The sequence below is a fragment of the Myxocyprinus asiaticus genome, chromosome 12 (genome assembly GCF_019703515.2).
Source record: "Myxocyprinus asiaticus isolate MX2 ecotype Aquarium Trade chromosome 12, UBuf_Myxa_2, whole genome shotgun sequence".
NCBI classification, from domain to species: Eukaryota; Metazoa; Chordata; class Actinopteri; order Cypriniformes; family Catostomidae; genus Myxocyprinus; species Myxocyprinus asiaticus.
In genome coordinates, this window is record NC_059355.1 from 35047281 (window position 1) to 35068316 (window position 21036).

The 21036-nt window shown below is 36.6% G+C and overlaps 2 protein-coding genes across 5 annotated transcripts in view; one reads left to right on the forward strand and one right to left on the reverse strand.

The window, feature by feature from the left end:
- Nucleotides 1-21036, reverse strand: part of gabra5 (gamma-aminobutyric acid type A receptor subunit alpha5) — a 56246-nt gene that overhangs the window by 29906 nt on the left and 5304 nt on the right. For all 3 annotated transcript variants that reach the window (XM_051712696.1, XM_051712697.1, XM_051712695.1), the window contains 6 exons: nt 20623-20866; nt 19783-19867; nt 19438-19562; nt 17539-17606; nt 15858-16078; nt 7780-7862 (listed from right to left, as the gene is read on the reverse strand). In XM_051712696.1, coding sequence (XP_051568656.1) covers nt 7780-7862; nt 15858-16078; nt 17539-17606; nt 19438-19562; nt 19783-19865 — 580 coding nt within the window. In that variant the 5' untranslated portion in view covers nt 19866-19867; nt 20623-20866. The remainder of the gene's footprint in view (nt 1-7779; nt 7863-15857; nt 16079-17538; nt 17607-19437; nt 19563-19782; nt 19868-20622; nt 20867-21036) is intronic.
- The window catches only part of gabrb3 (gamma-aminobutyric acid type A receptor subunit beta3), a 103478-nt gene that overhangs the window by 19211 nt on the left and 63231 nt on the right, over nt 1-21036 (forward strand). Inside the window, exon 1 of one of the 2 annotated variants that reach the window (XM_051712694.1) lies at nt 5742-5838. The exons of the other annotated variant lie outside the window; for it this stretch is intronic. The gene's annotated coding sequence lies outside the window, so the exon portion shown is untranslated. Of the gene's footprint in view, nt 1-5741; nt 5839-21036 lie in introns of those variants that run through there. 2 annotated transcript variants of the gene reach the window in all.

The window sequence follows — 21036 nt, forward strand, 5'->3', positions numbered from 1 at the left end:
AACATATTCATAATGTGGTGGTTAATGTGGTGAACAACACCTGTGGTTACTCTGCTAGGACAGCTGTGTGATTTTGAGGGAAACTGACCTCAAAAATACCTAAGAAAAGTGAAGGTGTTCTGAGAATAAGTCTAGCAGCATTGTTTGCAGATGTCACATAGTTTGAAATTTTGTATCTAATGCAATGGAATTCATAAATTTTAAAGTGTGACATATTGTGTGTGTTGAAATTGTCCAAAAACATTTTGGGCCCTCTGTACTCATTATAATAATATTTATTTATCACACATTTGCACATATACAGTGAAATTCTTTTTTTCACATATCCCAGCTAAGCTGGGGTCAGAGTGCAGGGTCAGCCATGATACAGTGCCTTTGGAGCAGATAGGGTCAAGGGCCTTGCTCAAGGGCCCAACAGGCCCTTGGCAGTACTGGGGCTTGAACCCCTGACCTTCTGATCAGTAACCCAGAGCCTTAACTGCTGAGCCACCACTGCCACTGCAAAATCCAATACATGTTTAAGGGCTAGTCCACAGATTAAATTAGAGCAACATGCCTCTAATCAGTCCACTGCTGTTAATGTTCCTATGTCTCCAAAAAGTCTTGGTCATTCCAATTAAATACTCTTTGGCACATTATCATTAAACTGAGCATTAAGTGACACAGCAGCGGTATTTCACATCATTATCCATTTTCTATGAATGGTACAATTCCTTTTCACCAAAATCAGTGATCCTTCATTAAAACAGCCCTCACTAACAGCATAAGGGCTCTTCAAATCATTTCATGGATGGCACTGTTTGAGCATATTGTGCCTGTGCAATAAAAGAATGTATCAGCACCTTCAGTGAATCAGGTACAAACACAAGAGTTCAGGATCTTAAACCATAGCAGGGACAATGATGAACATTGTGCCTGCAGAGATTAACCACTATAGGATATATTGTCTGTATCTCTTTAGAGAGCAGAATATTCTGCAACAAAAAAAGCCCTGCATTAACATAATGTACACAATAGATTTACAATTGCAAACAGTTGTTTATACAAGTGTTGTTTTTTTTCCTGGAGCATTTTGGTTGAGATGATGGTTAAAACCAGGCGTCTGTCACTGTTACCCAACCAGCCAAACAAAAGCTGTTAAGTGCAGACATAATTTATATAACCCTTTATATAACAGAGTACAATACTTCAAGTAAACACATTTGTGTTCTGATTTGCAAGTTAACTCATGACTCATCTGCTGTTTGCATTTATGGTAGCTCTTAAAAACTGCAGCAAGGAGGTAATAGCCTTAAGAAAGTCTCTGAACTCTATTAAATTTCAAAGTATGAGTCATGTGATGAAGGCTAAATTTTCAATTACCACCTGACAATGAATAATTAATACATCAAAAGAGATTTGAGGTAGCTTGCAGGGTTTTTAAATCTTAGGTAGAATGTAACATCAGTTAAAATGGAAAATTCCCCCACAAATGTTGAGAAATTACTAATTAAACAAAAGTACAAAAAAATGAAAGCCAAGGAGGGTGTGAAAACCTTTGAGTGTCAGTACAGGATCACTTATGTTAATTAATGCAGTACTATACATTCGTAAAATTAGTACCGGGTGCTCAACCTTAATTTTATATTTATGACAGATTAAGTAGTTCTTGTTTCTATAATGAAAGAGTTATATTATGCTCAAATTCGATGAGTGAAATTTGTATTATATTTCTAGAGAGAAATACAGTAGATCACAAATTGAAAAGGCAAGAAATGGTATGAAAAATCCTGGATCACGTAAACTCACATTTCAGGACTGACCATAAGAGAACTTAGACTGGAAACTCTTGATCGCAAATGCCGACATGATCACACCGGAACTTCAGGTGTTGTTACCAAATTTTCCAGTACGATGCCATTTCGCCAAGTTATTAACCAGCGGCATTTCCCATCAAACAACCATTCAAATGTGTTTACCTTTTCCAGTGGGGCTACTGACAGCTCAAGCAGTTTCAGAAACAAGGGTTCTAGTCCCATGGAAACCAGGAACAAATGCGTTCACATTATCAGTGATGAGTGTGCTTCGGACAGGGTCGGATTAACCATATGGGCAATTGGGCACGTGTCCAGGGGCACCATGCGACAGCATTTGTAAAATTGTCTAAGGTCCATTTTTTATTTAATTATCAGTTTGTATTAAAAAAAAATTACTATCCAGTGTTAAATGTCTCCAATGAGATATAAAATGCTGTAAGATTTTATAGGCGAAACAGCATATAGATGGTGCTGTCACGTGGTACATGTTCCTTTTCTCAGCGTTGAATTGGATGAGCCAATCACTGTCGTTTATTAATAGATGAAGATTATATAAATGCTTTTATAGATACTGTGGATTTATATTCACAGGCATGAATTCTTGAAATTATAAATTTTTATTAAAAATAAGTATCCAAGGGGGCCTGGGAAGCTCAGCAAGTATTGACACTGATTACCACCCCTGGAGTCACGAGTTCGAATCCAGAGTGTGCTGAGTGACTCCAGCCAGGTCTCCTAAGCAACCAAATTGGCCCAGTTGCTAGGGAGGGTAGAGTCACATGGGGTAACCTCCTCGTGGTCGTGATTAGTGGTTCTCGCTCTCAGTGGGGCACGTGGTAAGTTGTGCGTGGAGAATAGCATGAGTCTCCACATGCTGTGAGTCTCCGCGGTGTCATGCACATCGAGCCACGTGATAAGATGCATGGATTGATTGTCTCAGAAGTGGAGGCAACTGAGACTTGTCCTCCACCACCTGGATTGAGGTGAGTAACAGTGCCACCATGAGGACCTAGTAAGTAGTGGGAATTGGGCATGCCAAATTGGGGAGAAAAGGAGATAAAAAAAAAAAGAAAATAATAATAAAAAAAATATTAATATAATAATAATAATACAAATAACTATCCAGCATAAAAAATGTCTCCAATGAGAAATAAAACGGTCTTAGATTTAAATGTAGATGAATGGAGAATTTGGTTTTATAAGCAGTCGAGCGCCCCCTGCAGGAATTAAACTTTGTGTCTCATATGACAGTCAATGGCTGACAATATTTGCAACTTCGGTCTGCTCCACACACAAAACTAACTTATGAATTTAGAAAATATGAGTTATATGGCGTTTGAAATGAAGGTGAGTAAATTATGTTAGAATTTGTGGTGAGAAATCCCTGTTAATATTTTGTGTACTTTGTTCATATCTCATAAATTCATGCCCAGGGGCATCCAGGAGTCTTAATCTGGCCCTAGATTCGGAGGTGGCATTTTCCCATTAAGATTACATTTTAACTCCACTGACAGTTAGGTTTAGGGTTGGGATTTGGGTTAGGGCTTATGGTTAATACAAAATGCATTTCTCTTGACTGTAATACATCATTTACAACTAAAAACAACTCACTTTACAACTCACTTTTGGCACCACTCTGTGAACATTTCACCCGGAAAAGCCTATACATTCAACAACACTTCCTGCAGGGGGCAGTGTTCAAATCTCGATTTCAGCTTGCGGAATTCACAATGAGATCAGTCTGTTTTTTTAACTGTACCAGTCAGTCTCAACCAAGAAAGATTTTTGAGAGAGCTAAATGTCAATAATTGGTGCAGTATGGTTGGTTCAAAATTTGCACTAAATGCCCCAAGTGTCACAGTCTGTCTAACTCATTTTCTTCAAGGACTCTTATTTTGAAGTTTTCCACAGGACTACATCTCCCATAGTTCACTGCCCTAATCACTTCCATCTGTTCATCATCATCCGCACCTGCCTTCCATTCCCTCATTAGTTTCCTGTGTATATATACCCTCTAGTTTTCTTTATCATTTGTCAGTCCATGAAGTGTTATGTTGAGTTACTGAAGTGTTCCGTAGTGTTAAATTTGCATTTTGAGCTTTAGCGTTTGTTCCACTCCAGCGATTGCTATTGATTAGTTTATTAGTGTGTTCTACTCCAGGGTCTGTTCTACTCCAGCGTTTGTTCCACTCCAGCGATTGTAATTAAAAGAGTGAAAGATTCTACTCCTGCATCTCCTTTCTCTTGGCACCACCCTCAGACTCTTCCTCGGCTCTGCCCTCAGAGTCTTCCGCGACTCCGTCCACTTCCCCAGAGTCTCCTCCTCCAGCGGTTCCGCCTCCTGACCCAGTCCTTGCCCTGTGGCTGCCTCCCAGGCCTCCTGACCCAGTCCCTGCCCTGAAGCTGCCCCCCAGGCCTCTGGATCCATTCCCAGCTCTGAAGCTGCCCCCTAGGCCTCCTGATCATCCTCCTTGGTTCCCTCATCTTCTGCGTCTTCCTACCCTCCTCATCCGTCGTTGGGCACCTGGAGTCGCCTTTTAAAGGGGGGGGGTAATGTCACAGTCTGTCTCCCTCATTTCCTTCAAGGACTCTTATTTTGAAGTTCTCCACAGGACTACATCTCCCATAGTTCACTGCCCTAATCACTACCATCTGTTCATCATCATCCGCACCTGCCTTCCATCCCCTCATTAGTTTCCCTGTGTATATATACCCTCTAGTTTTCTTCATCATTTGTCAGTCCATGAAGTATTACGTTGAGTTATTGAAGTGTTACGTAGTGTTAAGTTTGCATTTTGAGCTTTAGCATTTGTTCCACTCTAGCGATTGTAATTAAAAGATTGAAAGATTCTACTCCTGCTTCTCCCCTCTTCCTCTCCCACTCTTAGACACCAACATTACACTAAGTGTTGGTGCATGCATCAGTTTGTATTCAGTTCAAAACCTGTATGCTATTATAATTTAACAATTCCTGCAGTTGTATTTAATATTTTTCTTCTACCATTGTAAATATGTTCTGATTTAACAGTACATCCATTGAGAATTGGCTTTTTAAAGCCTATTAAAAGCACAAACACTCCACAACAAAAAGATCCTAGAACTTCAGACATTGAGGGATTTAATCATGCAGCTACGAAAATACATTTGATCAAATATTTAGCCTCATTGATATGCATGATCCTTAAGCATCAGTGACACACTCCTGCTCTAAGCCCTGTCTGTCTCGCTTTCTCTGTGTGTGTTTGTCATGGTTTTCTGCAGTATCTTTCAATCTACAAACAACCCAAAGGCTCTGTGTACTGCCCCAACTTGTGATGCCCAAGACGTCAAATAAGGCTGAGCTCATAGCAGGACATTCTTGACTTCTTAACACCAAAAAACCTTTCTTAGCAGTGTGTGAGTGAATGTGAGCGTAAGAGGGCTGGCGGTGGAGTTGAAGCAGGACACCTTCCTCTTAATCCAGTCCTCAAATCACCCTCCTCTCTACAGTCAGCAGGTGATAATCTTAATCCTGCTCTTAGACAGGATGCCATGTGATAATGAGACTAAACTGGACTCAGTAATGTATGTGCTCAGACATATCTGAAACACTAGTCCAGTGGTCACCAATTAGCAGACCGCAGTCCGAGTCCGGACCCTGGATAGTTTCCATCCGTACCGCGAGATGACAATGGTTGTCCTATCATTATGTTTCTACAGTTTTAGTGAGCAGTGCATCAAAACGACGAAGCTATACACACCACAAGCACTCAAGGGCGATCAGTGCTATATCATCTTTTTCTCAAGCGCTGAACACACTTCATTCCTGCTCTGTGCGTGTTGCTTCTCTCCCACGTGATATGCATGAGGCATCGCATAAAGCCTGATTAGGCTATGTAGAGTTCCAGGCGCGGTTATTTTAACAACAGCAGCAGAGACACTGTGAGCAGCAATGTAGATGGAGACTGGCATCTTTTGCTAAAACACATTGCAGAAAATGAGAATAAAGCAAAGTGAAACTATCTTCATCTGTCTGATGACTCGGACGGTTCAGCTAAAGCAGGTTTGTGACAGGACAAGTTCATGTGTCACCTTTTTAGACTTAACGTCTTTTTCCGTCTAAATGTAGCTTTATTAATCAACTTGTTATGTGCCTTTCATGACAAACAGTTTTTTTGTTTAAATTTGTGAAAATTAGTTATAATTAATAGAAATTAGTAGCTAGCCTGGCTAGTAGAGTTCTCTGCTTCTAATGAGAATATTCTCACTATTTCATAGTCAGCCCATTTATACTTAAGCAAACAGTATTTTTAAGATGTAAATTGTTAGATTATTGTTATTATATTCTCACTTTAGGAAAATATAAACATGGTCCATTCAAACTTTTACATTTTCTAAAATTTCTCTCCCCCATACAGCAACCTATATTTTCTCAGTCAAAAGTACTCCTATGTCCCATACATAGGAATCTGAATGTAAAAATAATTACAAATAAATATTCAGAATGTAAAAATATTCGAACACAAAAACTGGACTGCTGTCACCCAGCTTGAAAACAAATGTTGATCTTATCTTGTAATATAGTGCCCTTGACTAATGAAATCTATGAAATATAGTAGCCTAATCTTTTGGTAGAAAAGATCCCTCACACCCCACTGCTTTGGCTTTATTTCTGGGCCAGTGTTCTCATCTCTGCTTTGTAGAGACTATTTTGTCTGTTTAAATTTTTTTCTACTATTACTGCCAATGTGGAAAGTCATAATAACTATATAAAAAAAAATTTTCAAAGCCATACTGACTACTGACACCATGCAAGTTATTATTTTCCAGACCTTTGCTGGGAAGTACAAGTAGAGACCGGACCACTTGAAACTTTAATTGAATACCCCTGCACTAGTCCATCAAGCTGCCTAAAGTGTGTCAAGTTGTTCCATTAGAGGTACAGTCAAAAAGAAAATTCTGTTCATTTACTCAACCTCATGTTATTCCAAATCTGTATGGCATTCTTTCTTCCATAGAACACAGAAGAAGTTAGGCAAAATGTAAGCCTTATTTACCATTCACTTTCACTGTTTGGAAAAAAATATGTGCAATGAAAGTGACTGGTGAATAAGACTGTCAGTTTCTAACATTCTGCCTAACATCTACTTTTATGTTCCAAAGAAGAAATAAAGTCATATATTTTTGGAACAACATGAGGGTGAGCAAATGATAACAGCATTTTCATGTAAGGTAAACTAATCCTTATAACATTTACCATATTTCAATATCTTCATTCATTTTATTCAGAAGGTGAAATAAATAAAATGTTATGATGAAATTATAAAGAAAAAAGAAAAAGAGAGAAAGACTAAGGCTTAGAGAGACTTTGGAACATAGTAGCAGAGTAATAAATCTGCCATCATGCCCTTCAATGGAAATCTCCAATGAAAGATGCAAGATTTTATCTTCTATTACTGTTTCTACCAATGCTGTTCTGCTACCTTTTCATAAATGAGACATCACTGAACTAAGATCGCCAATGTATATATCTAGAAACTTGCAAGTTCTCCAAAACATTTTCTGCATTTTTGCTCAGCTCTGTGTATCCTGGTTTTTTGTGTTGTATTTTGAAACATCATGCTGTTAGCATCCTAATTTGTACCTTAATGAGGGCATAATTCTGAACAAGAATAAAAAGGTCAATATACATAATCAAAATTATAGATAGATCTTGCACTTTGAATAGTGAATGCATATATATTTCTCAAGATTTATCGAGCATGGTGGGTTCCATAGTGAACCCCCTTGTTACCATTGTGCTACTTATTTGCATATGTTACAAAATTGATTTTGTTAATTGAATTACATTTGTTTACATTGAAGGCTTTTTTTTCCCCCTTTTTTACATAATACAAAATGAATAACAAAAATCTCATGAGCATCAAGACATTGTCTATTAAACACATCAAAAAGGGAGAGGGATCTTTTCCAATGCAAAATAAAATACTATAGACTAACTTACAGCTGCCAAATTTGAGGGGGCAGGCATGAGCATCCATAGGAAAATCCTCCAACTGCATGGGACACTCTGCTGATATAGTCAATCTGAAGAGAGAAACATCAAGAAATTATTAGATCTATAAACAAATGTAGAAATACTTTTTTCTGAGCATGTTTTTTAAGAATCATTTGTTAGCATGAACATATCTTAGGAATCTTTATAACAAAGGTTAATTTCACAATTACAAAACAGTGAGTAACTCAATCGATCATTCAAGCGTCAGAAATTGAAACCTGGACTCAGGGAAAAAATGTCATTCAGAAAAAAGAGAGATATTCAGGGGTCAAAATATGTCCCTGTAGTACATTCAAGTACACGTTGTTGTTTTTTTACATATACATTTGATATCTCACATTGTTCTCTTCTAGACCTAGGTCTCACCTTATGCATTATTTACAGCTACTTCTGGATTGCATGTTGATTTGATTCTGCTAATTCTACCTTTGCTTATAACCACACACACCAACCCACCATACACACTCTCACATACAAATGGCATCTCCTATTAAATTTTTCTCAGTTGTCATTCATGTTTTACTCAATTCATAATTTATTTAAAACACAAAACATGTAGGATTTGAATAATCTATTTCAGGCTCACAGTGCCACCTATTGGAACATTTGAGGACTACAAGCAAATATACAGCCTACTGCTGCTACGTTACTCACTACATTTGGTTCTATCACATAGTTATAACTCAACTCATGGCTATAAGATTTTGGATCTTTAATTTCGTTTTTATTTCTATTTTATATTCAATTTGCCATTTCAAATTCAGGCAGATTGAAAATGTTTCAAATTTTATAATACAGGGTGAAGATGGGAAAGTGGGACAGTTAAGCTTGACCCCTTTTATATCCATATGTATCTCCTTAAATGTTTTTTGAGAAGTACAGTACTGTGCAAAAGTTTTAGGCACTTGTGAAAAATTTGGCGTAGTGAGGATTTCTTCAAAAATAATGCTATAATTAGTTTTCATTTTTCAATTAACATAATCCAAAATCTAGTAAACATAAACAAAAGCTAAATAAATATTTGGTGTGACCAACTTTGCCTTCAAAACAGCACCAATTCTCCTAAGGACACCTGGACACAGTTTGTCTTGGTTGTTGGCAGATAGGATGTTCCAAGCTTCTTGGAGAATTCGCCACAGTTCTTCTATATATTTAGGCTGTCTCAGTTGCTTCTGTCTCTTTATGTAATCCCACTGACTCGATGTTCAGTGGGGGGCTCTCTGGGGGCAATGCCATCTGTTGTAGGGCTACATGTTCTTTTAGTCTATTCTATTCTATTTGCAGAAGGAATGTTTGGGAGTCTAAAATGTATAATACCTATTGACACACTACAGCTAAAGATATAAATAACCATCTTAAGACAAAGGTTTTTGTTAAACATCTTATGTCCCTAAGACTTTTGCACAGTAATGTAAATATTTTATAGAAGTACAATTTTAAATGGATGATTTTGAGGATGTGTGGCAGAGCTAATTTCATGACCACAAGTGGGAAAAGCAATGGGAAAGAAAATTACAGAGGTGATAAAAAGGTGATCAAAATTTTTTTTAAAGTTGACTTAGTGTTTGTAAATGTTACATATGATGATTTATGATGTGAAAGTGTGTAAGAAAATATAAAAATTAATTTAAAATAATTTGTAGATATTTTCTATAGAATCATTTCCCCTCTATCCCACTTTACCAACACTGCCTGAAAAAAATTCTGGGATTTTGTCAAAAGAGAGCCATCAAAGGTTCTTCTTCCCAGTATTGAGTATTTCTTAATTATTGCTTTTGACTAAGGTAGGAGACATTCTAAGCTGTCTATAATGCTATAATATCATATTATGTGGCATTTGGATCATAATTAAAAGTGCCAAAAAATAGTCACATTTTCAAAAGTGTCCCACTTTGCCCTTATTCGCAGTATATAAAAAACTAAAACTAAAATTAATCCAAGGTCTTTTTTACTTTAATTTAGTTCATTTTGGAGTTATGAAAAAGTGTTTTAGTTAAATTGTTTCCAGTCATTTAAGTTTTTATTTTTATTTCAGTTTACGAAAATGTTTTCATTTAGTTTCCATTAATGATAATAACACAACTCCCTTAAACCAGTGAAGACTTTTATCTGTTGGAATTCCAACAGATAAAACTACTTCTAAAATTGTTTTTGTTGCCTTTCTTACTTTCATTTTTCATTTTAAGGGATAGCATACATTCCTGCGGTTCACAGAGTACACAGACACCTTGCTGTTTTTATGTCAAACTTTAGAACTCAGTGCCATTGTTATGCAACTCAGAGCAATTCAGTCATCCATAACTCTTTACAGAGTTAAAAAAAGATTTAAAACAAAACTTGACTACTTAGAGTAGATGTCAGGTACTTGGATTAAAAAAGTTTATATATATGTTCTTAATGTACTGCTTTCTTAATTTTATAATATTTGTCTTAATTACTGTAAAGCACTTTGAGTCAAAATGTATTTGAAAGGTCCACTATCATGTTATTATTACAGTTTAACAACTACTACTATATGATCTTCTATAGCTTCAATAATTCTTTAAACATGCATTAGTGAATTTCAAAGATTCAGATTACTGAGGACATTCACCAACACCTAGAAAATAGTTTGTTATTCAGGGTCGATAATGTATTACAAAATGTATTCGTTTCAGATCTAACCCATTTAGAAAGTCAGAATATACAGAAGTGCTCTGTAATGTAAAGAACACTGCAGTAGCTCTGCAGTGGCAGAATCAGCTATCCTGCAGCTTCATCTAGTGGACTAAACAGTAAATGCAGTTTTTATTGTACTATAATTGATTTCCTGAACAGTAAAATCTGAGGCTAAACACATTAAATGTGATTGAGACGGATTTTGCAACTGGAATAAATGTAATCGTAGAGCAATCCTATCTCAGAAAGCCCTCCTCCAGAAAATCTACTCTAGAAAGTCCTTGAATCCGAATGTTGGATGATATAGTATATTTAAAGGGATAGTTTACCCAAAATAAAAACCCTGTCATCATTTACTCACCTTTGAGTTGTTCCAAAACCTAACATTCTGCCTAACATCTCCTTTTGTGTTCAACTGAAAAACGAGCATTATATGGGTGTGGAAAAACAAACGAGAGTGAGTAAATGACAGAATTTTCAAGTCCTTTAACATGACATTAGAAATATGCAAAGTAGTGTCGCATGATAATAGATCTTATTCACAGTAGCACCAATTTTTGACGTGAATGAAAACAAGGCTGTGAGGGATGGACATACAGTCTCTTCAATGGCATCCACAGTGTAAAGCTATAAAAAGCTCCTAATTTTCCACAACTGAAATTTCTTGGAAAGCTGGTGTTTTTTTTTTTTGTTTGTTTTTTTTTTTTTTTTTTTCAATGGTTCGTCAGTGGAAAAATACAAAACTCTTCAAACTGCAGAACATTCCATTGAGGAGCCCATTAGTTTATCCCTCACAGCCTCATTGTCATTCCTGTCAAAAATTAAAGATAGCACCACTGTGAATAAATCCATCGTTTCTCTGTCAGGAGCAGATCTAGAATTTTTGTCATGGGGTGGCAAGGGGGTGCCCATGCATAGTTTTTATGGATTAAGATATCAAGCTTCATTGCAACAATTACTAGTTAATTTATTGAAGACTATCAAATTACAGATGTCCATGAATTTGTGATACAATTGCATTTCCACAGAGAACCCCTTTGTAATCATTTTTCTACTGATTTGCAAGCATTAAAAAATATATTTTGTTAATGGAAGTACATTTGTTAACATTAAAGGCTTCTTCTTTCTTTTCAGTTATACATAACAATAAAAAAATAAAAAAATACATATCCAGAGCACCGAGACATTGTCTATTAAAAATATCAAACAATTTCTAAATGTTCCTTAGCTTGACATATAAACCTGGCAATCTAAAGTCAAAAATATTATTTAAGAAGGCAGTGCAAAGTGGCGAAACAAAATGAATATTAATTATGTTATGAGCATTATTTTACATTATCTGTTTTGATAAACAGTCATTCTTGAACACCAATTCAAGCACTCAAATAAACATTTCACATAATATAATAACTTACTCTCAACATCTGTCACTATCGGTCAGTCTTGGAATTTTGTTAGTCATTAAATATATACATATTGTAGATCACCACTCTAATTCAGACACTGACTGATTGGTCTAGAGGTAGTTTAGGTTCTAAAGGTTCTAATTCAGCCTAATATAACTTCTTATTTTAATAAACCAGCAAATGCATCTGTACATCAGTGGATCTACATCATGGGTAGGTTAAATTTTTCTTTGCGATTCCACTGGAAAGGAGTGCGATAATAATAACACATTCCAGCAAAAGATTGCCACTCAAAACACATATGGATGAAATGTGAAACTCAAGAACTGGAGATGTTTCATCTGGATTAGACATGCACCTGACGAAAGCTATTTCAAAAAGTGGTGAGGACATACATTTCCCACCAATCTCCAAACATAGCTGAAGCCTATGTATTTAACAATCATTCAGTGAAGACCTGGAAACAACTAAGTATTTCCCCTTTTCCTCTATTTTTCAATGTATCTGTCCATGTTGTTGTTATTGTTGTGGATGAGGAAATAAGCTAAAAAAAATAAATAAATAAAAAACGCAACCTGCAAGTGCCTAAACACTTTGTCTGCGCTGCAGTAGCAAGTACACGATTGGCCACTGCTGCAATCAATCACGAGATCGGTCTGCTGTAGTCATTTATGTGTTCCATTCAGCTAGAGCTGAGCCAGTTCGAGATACATAATCCCATACATAATGTGAACATCAACTATAATATACTTATATTTATATTTTATACATTATAAATACCAATGCTGGGGTAACCCCTTTTCTCTGTGGAAAAGCTAACAGGCATTTTTCATTGCAATAAAGAAATATTCGTCCCTTCAACTAAATTATCTATGAGATTGAGTTGTGCGGACTACACCACAGAAATTTCCAATGTCTGATTGCAAAAAGTCTCTTTAAATCGACATTCATTTGTGATCAATGTCTGCTGTTAAAGCAAAAGTCATTAGCAAAGCCATTTAGCAAAGCAATTGTGGGAGGACAAGGCTGATCATAGCTAGCATTACAATTATGGCTGCCTTATTATGCCACCCTGTAGCAATTATGCCCTTCCCAAAACATCTCTGCTGAAGACCATTCATTCTGTGCTTTGGTGTAAGCACTGCAATAAGTTGTCAGGATTGACCCTCAGCAACTAGCATAATGAAGGGCTTGATATTGCTGTGGTGCTGGAACAGCTTAAAACCTCCTTCATCAGCAACTGAGGATGGGAGCAGGGTTGAAGGGCCTGTGGTTGACTGGAAATCCTGTGAGATTGTAATTAATGGGGCGGGACACGTGAGACGCTGTTCTCTTACTAAATCAGCGCAGGGCCTTCATCTCTGACAGCTCCATGATGAGTTGCTGTATTGGAAAAATGAAGGACTGTCCTCTAAACTCAACCTCAACTCAACCAGCTCACACAACTTTATCAAAAACAGCCATATGGGAGGCGACGGGCCCACTGTGTACTTCCTAAACACAATTAGTGCTGAGGTCAGCATTGCTGGATGTGGAGACAAAATGATGTGGCGCTAGGGCCTTGACAAATCGTGAGTGCTTAGAGCTTCATCCTGAAGGTGAGTTTTGTTTAGTCTAGGCCATTAAAGCTCTTTTATGTCCTTCCACTGTAGGTCTTCAAAAACCTGTTTTTTATAGAAGATTCTGTATCTTTGACTAATAGTGGCTGATTCTGTGCTAACACAATAGTAACATACAAATACTATGTATAATTAATTATATAATTAAATACTAGAGCTATTTATTTAAAAGTAATTATTAAAGAACTGTTTTGATATTTTGTTTTTAGTGTTACAATTTGATATCAACCGTACAAGTTATACAGTATGTGCAGATGTCGATGTGGGACATGTCACCCTCAATGTCTACAGTGTTTATGGCCCTGTGATGCAGCATATAGAAATTACAAATATCAAATCATTACTAGAGTTGCTATCATTTTTGTTGACTGGTATATTGAAAAACATCCCAAGAACTTTGTTATTATTGAGTGATGTTGATAAACAGTTATTAATACAGGCTTATTTTATTTATATATTAGCTAACTTCTACAATGCATGTTTTCCTTCTGGAGCATTTGCCTCGATATATGTATGCTCAAGCTCAGAGGTTATTTTTAAAATATGGCAGATCCTTCAGAAGATTTGACAGTTTCTAGAACATCTCCCTTTTGTTCGGTCTCATAACCTCCTTTTTAACTCTAATAAAAGCTTGTAGACTGCATTCCACTTTTAGAATGTGGGTGGTGAAACTGTTTTGCCCTGCTTTTTCATGGCAGCTAAGGTGCTGCTCTCCATCTCAGCGGGAGAAAAAAAAAACCCTACTGCTGATCACTTTTCCGGAAACAATGTGCACATTAGCGAGTGGTAAAAAGCCCTTTCAGTGGTTTGCACTGTTAGGAAATGCAACACTGGGCAGAGTTTATTGTAAGCAAGCTACAATAGCTCCACCATCGATTTCTAAATGACATACTCTAAGTCATTTCCTATCTCGGAGTCATTAATGTTTGATTGATGGGCTCTCTTTCAATCTAATTACAATTTGATCAAAGGGAGAGAAAAAAACAGCTCTATCTGAACTTTAGCAGTTGAATGATTTTGTAATATTGTGTTTGGTCACAAGATATGCAGCACAGACAATGAAAACAACAAAAAGAAAATGAAGCTATGTAAACGAGAAAGGAATGTGTTTTGCGTAAATGAAATCCATGTTCTTTGCCTTTTTCATTTTGTTTTATATTGCCTTAGTCCTTCTACAGGAAATCCAATTGTGCCTGTTACCTCTGTGGAGAACTCACCAAATCCCCCTTTGCATTTAAGTTTGAGTTAATAAAAGCTAATAACTCATTATATAATGTATTATCATAACTGTAACCTCAGAGAATAAAAACAATTAATAACTACCATAATCCAAACACTATAATTAATGTGCTCCTCAGCATCCAGCACTTAGTGAAGCAATTTCCACTATTTAGTATTGATGCCATTCTAGGACAGCAATAGCAGCTTTTACTGTATATGACCCTAACACAATAGTGTACAGTACTTGGCTATAGTTTGTTGCTGATGATAGCGTGGAGAGCAGAAACTGTGTGCATGTGAATGTGAGCGTGTGTTTGTGCGTGTGTTCTGCCTCCTCCCTGGTAGTGCGAGTAATGGAGCAGAGAGTCTGTTGAGAACAGCTCAACAACAGTAGCATAAAAATATACATGCTCTCTTTCTACTTTTCCTTAGTTTCTATCTTCCCACTTGTTCTCTTTTCTTTGGTGCACCATTAGGGTGTTGACTTAATATGACTGCTCCAATAAAGGTTAAATTAAATACATAAATAGACCAGAGAGATAAACTCATGTGACCTCTTTTGTAAAGTGACAGGACAAACTATGTGTAGTGCAGGGTCAGAAATAAAATGCCCAAAATATTTCAAATATAGGGCAAAAAAATTTCCTATGGTGAATTTGACATATTCCATAATGTTATATTCTAGGCCTGTCTAGTTATGGGTTTAGACACAGTGGTGGCCATTTCAATTATTTGACATAAATGGATGAAAAGCTGTTTTACTGTATAAGTAATGCTAGAAAAAAATAAGTAATTATAAAGGTAAAAAATTTATATTGCCCCTTAATAAAGAAGTTATTTCTGACACTGGTGTAGAGAAGTCCTAGCTTTAGCAGGGGCATGCTGAACATTCCCACTGAGATTGTGTATGAAGTGGAACATGAGATGCTGAGTTCAGCGGGAGGCAAGATGTGTCTGTCACATGACAGAGGGTTCAGCAATGCAAAACAGGGGTGAGGAGGGCATAAATGAGATGAAGGTGAAATTTATGACTCCACTACCCATAACTACACAAATTCCTTCATACAGACAGTAGTTCACATGCTGTAAATGACAGGAATGTGAAATATGATGCAAATACCTCATGGTGTACAGCAATGTCCCATCATCCTTCAGTCTCAGCAGCTTGTTTGGTGTGGTCATGTTGTGAGCGATGGATTTTTTGCCATTAAGGAAGAAAGTATCAGGGGTCCAGATGTTGCTGGCCAGCAGGTTATTCAAAGGTAGCATCTCCATTGGCCCCTTAAAACGCAAACGTTCATCTTTCCAGCTTTGACGGAAAAACACATCAATGGTGTACTCCTGTGTTGAAAGGAAAATGTCAAGAGTCATTTAGTGTGTATTTGAAAGGAGAGCAAAGTGTATCATGACTTAATATAAAAATGAACAGTAGAAGTATCATTCATTAGTTCATACTATGGCCTTTATTAAATAATGCATGCAGAATTTTCTTCCTCCAGCGGTAAATGTTGGAAAGGTGAAGGAGCGTTACAGATGGAAGCAAAGTTTAAAGTCAACATGAATTCTAAAATGACCTTTTTCTGGTCTTATTGTGCATGATTCATCAGGGAACATTATTCCCAGGAAAGAAAAAAAAAGGTTTGTCTTCATTATCTTTAATCAAAATGTACACCCTGCTCTCATAAAAATTAAGAGACTTCAGCGACATTTTTACAAATGAAATTACGTTGTTCATGACAAGTATTGCAATAGTTTCTGAGGTAAAAATTTCAACTGTGTGGCACCAAGAGTGTTCTCCCAAACAGATGAGATTTTTCACATTTATGCTCCATCTACCTCCCTACCCTAAACCTTAAACCTAATCAATAGTGTCATAAAAAGCAAATGTAAGATGAAAAACAGATGAGTTTATAAGGTTAATGTACTAAAAATTACTCTAGACCTTAAACCTAAACATAACCGATAGTGTCATAAAAGAAAATGTATGGTAAAAAACACAATTGCTGAAGCAACCACATCATTTTGTTGTGCTTCTATGACTCTATGACTCAGGTGTCCACTCGCATACTCTCGTACCCCTCTCGTACCTCTAATAGTTTAGCTAATGCGCACTTTGATTGCACTTAAACATGCTTATAAATGTAGTTGGTTTAGTAATGCAAATGATAAAATGCATCGCCTTAGTCATGTGCTAAAAAAAAAGTGTCATAAGATAACATTGTACGAGGAACAGGCAGAAAAGTAAGTGTTTATGAACTGATAATCATATGTTTTACTCGTGATTTGTGTGAAAGTGAATATAAGTCATTGTAGTTGTAGCTCCTCTATTTTTAATTTTTTTCTCTCTAGGAAAATGCTGTGATATGTACAACGAGCCATGTAAAATTATTTAGCAAAAATGTAAGTAACGTTATTCTATTAGGCCAGGCTGAAAATGAAATAACTTGCTCCACATCTGAAACAACTTTCTTTGTTGGCAGACATTACCAAACCCTCTTATTTACAGAATCAACCCCTCCCTGACAACCACCTTGGATCCATTCTGGTGTGCAATGGACACAGTTTTTTTTTTAGTTTTTTTTTCTTGATCCGATAAATTCCTGATGGATAAAATCAAGTCCTGCCCTACATTTTTGGAATAGAATATCCTGTTTTACTATGAAATACATCAGATTTCGAAGTAAAATGGGGTTCGAACGCAGTTTCATGTTGACTTTAATGAAGGAGGATCTCAGTTAGGAATTTCTAATGGTGAATGAATGGTGTTTTTCAATGGAAAAGAATATGGTTCAAGTACTTACCATCTCAGTATCTGACACTGGACCAAAGCTGGTGACAAAGATGTTGGTCTTAATTTCTGTCACTTTCTCTGTAAAACCAAATACAGGTTGTGATTTGTTAGATGAATTTTAACTTTGGTCATCGAAACTTCACATTCAGTGGTACTGTGCATACTGTATTCAGATGTGTTTGAAAATAAATGTGAAACATTTCCTTTAACAAAATAAGGAATTGGTAAACAATATTACAAAATATGCAGTATAGTTAATTAGTAATAAGAACACCATGCATGAGTCTGAATATGATGAAAAAGTGCAGAAGTTCCATTAAAATATGTTTTGATTCTGACAAATTGTACATTTCTTTGCAGTCTTTTACAGCCTGGTCTCATGAAATTCATGTGAACATGACAACATTTTTGCAATTCAAAATGTACATGCTGTATATCACGTTTGGCTGCAGGTTTCCAGTGAAATGTCCAGCTGGGGGCACAAAAGCAAGTAAAATGGTGTCGTATTCAGACGAAGTTTAAAGGTGAATTTTAGATGGTTGTTTTTAAAACATACCTCCTTAACCTAAAACTTTTGCCTGAACCTAACCAATAGTGTTTTAAAATATAAATGAGACATTGAAAAAGACATATTTATCTAAACAATGCCTAAACCAAACCATTAGTGTTTTAAAATGCAGAAACAATACGAAAAATCACATTTTCTGAACCAAGCCCATCATTTCGTGCCGCCTCTATGACTCTGTAATGTCACGCATCAGCTTAAGTTTATGGCTGGTCTTTAACCGCGGTCCTCCGACTCTAAATCCAATGACCAATCAGGTGAGCTACCGCGCAAGTTAATCATGCTGGAATAAGTGTATATATGTAGGTGGGTCTGTAATACAAATATTAAAATTTATCGTTTCTCAAAAGATGTGTTAGAGTAAAAGTGTTTCGATATCATAAAATAGCAGGGTCTGAGTAATAAAGACAAAAATAAGTATTTATAAAGTCAGAATCAGCCACTTAAGTCATGATTTGAGTGAAAGTGAATAAAATCTAGTGTTCATTTCACCTTGAAACTGCAGGGAATTGTACCTGGAGAAACGTAAAACAAGTTTTGCAAAAATTTATATAGTCACATTTTCACTATGAGACCAGGTTGGTCTTTTTAAATGAATGACTATCTCTGGTGACTATCAGTTTCTCTCATCTCATTACACTTTCCTTCTCAAAGCACTAAATCAAGTCCAATGCCATCATTTGTCTACAGTCACCACTGTGCTGCTGCTATAGTTTTGAGATATGCTTTCTTTTACTCTCTCACGTGTAAATAAAACAGCCCAGTATTTATTCTCACTCTGTGCTATAATGCCATGCTTTTGCACTCTGAGAACATTAAGCCTGACCCTTTGAAAAGAACGATAGCTTTCTCAAGGTCAGTAGTCACATTCGTGTCCTCTCTCTCCCACCCTCTCTTTCTTTCTCTTTATCTCTGTGTCTTGCAAGAACACTAATTCAGAGTGCCCAGAAATTGTGGCCAATTGACTTTCACAGAGGACCAGGCAATTTCAGTGATCACTTCTGCTGTGAAAACATCTCTGCCTTTATGAAAAAAAATAAAAAATAAAAAATATTTTCTGTGCACCTTTCTTCACAGTTAGTGGATTACTGATTAGAAGCAGCAACTCTGGTTTTTTTAAGAAGGTACTTCATGCTGATGTCAGGGTGGAATGCGCATGCTTTCGCACTATTTTTCAAAAACCATCTGCCTTTATCTCTGATTATGTCTTTTCAGACTAACTACTGAAGGTCACTGCCAGACATAAATGCCTCTAACATGCAGAGAAAAATCAGCTCTTCCCAAAAGCACAATCTTGTTACTGATGAGGTTTTGAGATGAAGATGGTGTCTAGGCAGAGTATACCTCCCAGCCCAGGTCGCAGTCTGTTATCATAGCCATCCAGCAATCCATCCAGGATCCGTGTGAACACTGTGATGTTATCATTGAGCTCTGACTCTTTAGGAGTCCCTGTAGTGGACTGTGAGAGGCTAATGCACACAGAGATCACACAGAGAATTAATAACTACAAGCATTAAGTGTTTTAGCACAATAATACAATGGTTTGTAAAATGTGTGGTTCAGGATATAACTGATATAAAAAATCTCATCATAGATGTTTTATTTTTGGCATTAACTGAATGCTGCATTAAATTAAAAAAACAAATAAAGTGAGCAGAAACAGGAATATATTTTAAAGATATAGTCTACCTCAAACGGCAGGTTAAAGTCATGAACACAACACCGACCCACAGACTTCTCATTTTGGAGCTGCAGTCTGGTCCATATCCCATACCTGCAAAGAGTCCAGCATACGGCACACCAGCATTATGAAGAGAGTGAAGTCCAGAGCAGGCTGTGTCACTGATAATCTGATCATTCTCCATGAAACTGAATTATGCAGGCTCCAGACCTGAGCTAATTTAGCGTAAAATTAAGAAACCAAGACAGAGTTAGAGGGGCATGCAAAATATCTGGTAAGATACGATAATCAGTGAACTCAAAAACAACCACAAACAACATCATAATTAACTAAGTTGCATCTATCGAAACATTGCTCTTATTAATCGACATGCGGTAATCGATAAGTCGTATTAAATAGAAATCAATAAACGGAAATAAAATCGAGCCACTTTGTGACATTATTTCAACGTGTATTTTCTATATAATGTTTTTATACCTTTATTTTACTTCTTTTCTTTTTTTTTTTTTTTTTTTTTTTTTGCTTTATGAAAATAAGGGGAAAAAGAAAGAAAGAAAAAAACAGAATCCTGATTGGGAAATCACGATCATGTCAAAGCAACACATCTGATCCACTGAATACCAGTTTAATGCATTTCTTGATTTCTGGAAACATGCTCATAGTGGTCATTGATAAAGCCGTTAGAACGCTGAGTGTGCAGCAGCTGTAATTCTAGTTTTAACAGCCTCTGGCGTATAAACTTGTCCAACTCAGTGCATAGGCATTTATAGCGAGTCCTGCAAAGAAGAGTTGAGTAGAGATATAGTATACAATCTCGATACCAGTACTGTAAAAGCCTCGTATCTTACCATTAAAACCTGATTGGTGCAGTGGATCCACGTTGAAGATCTGCAATTAATCTTTTTGAAGAAGTGACCAAAATGTTCCCGCAATGTTCAGCAGCAGCAGGGTAATACGTTGATCTTCACATATATCCAGTCTTATCCATCTCGGCTCATTGTTCTGTCCTCTTTTACGATTCAGTTACTGAGCAACCGCTGAAGAGGAACGTTTCCTTTCCTCCGCATCCCCAAGACCTCTTCTTCATCACTCCTATATCCAATTGAAAGACAGTAAGCAGGCAGCACAAGATACCTATAAAACAGTTTTCCCTCTATTCTCCCTCAGACAGCTTGTCCCCACTTAACAGACCATTACTTTCCCCTTCTTCCCTCTACATTCCACTCTGTGGTAGTCTATTATCGCTTATCTGCTCAACCGTT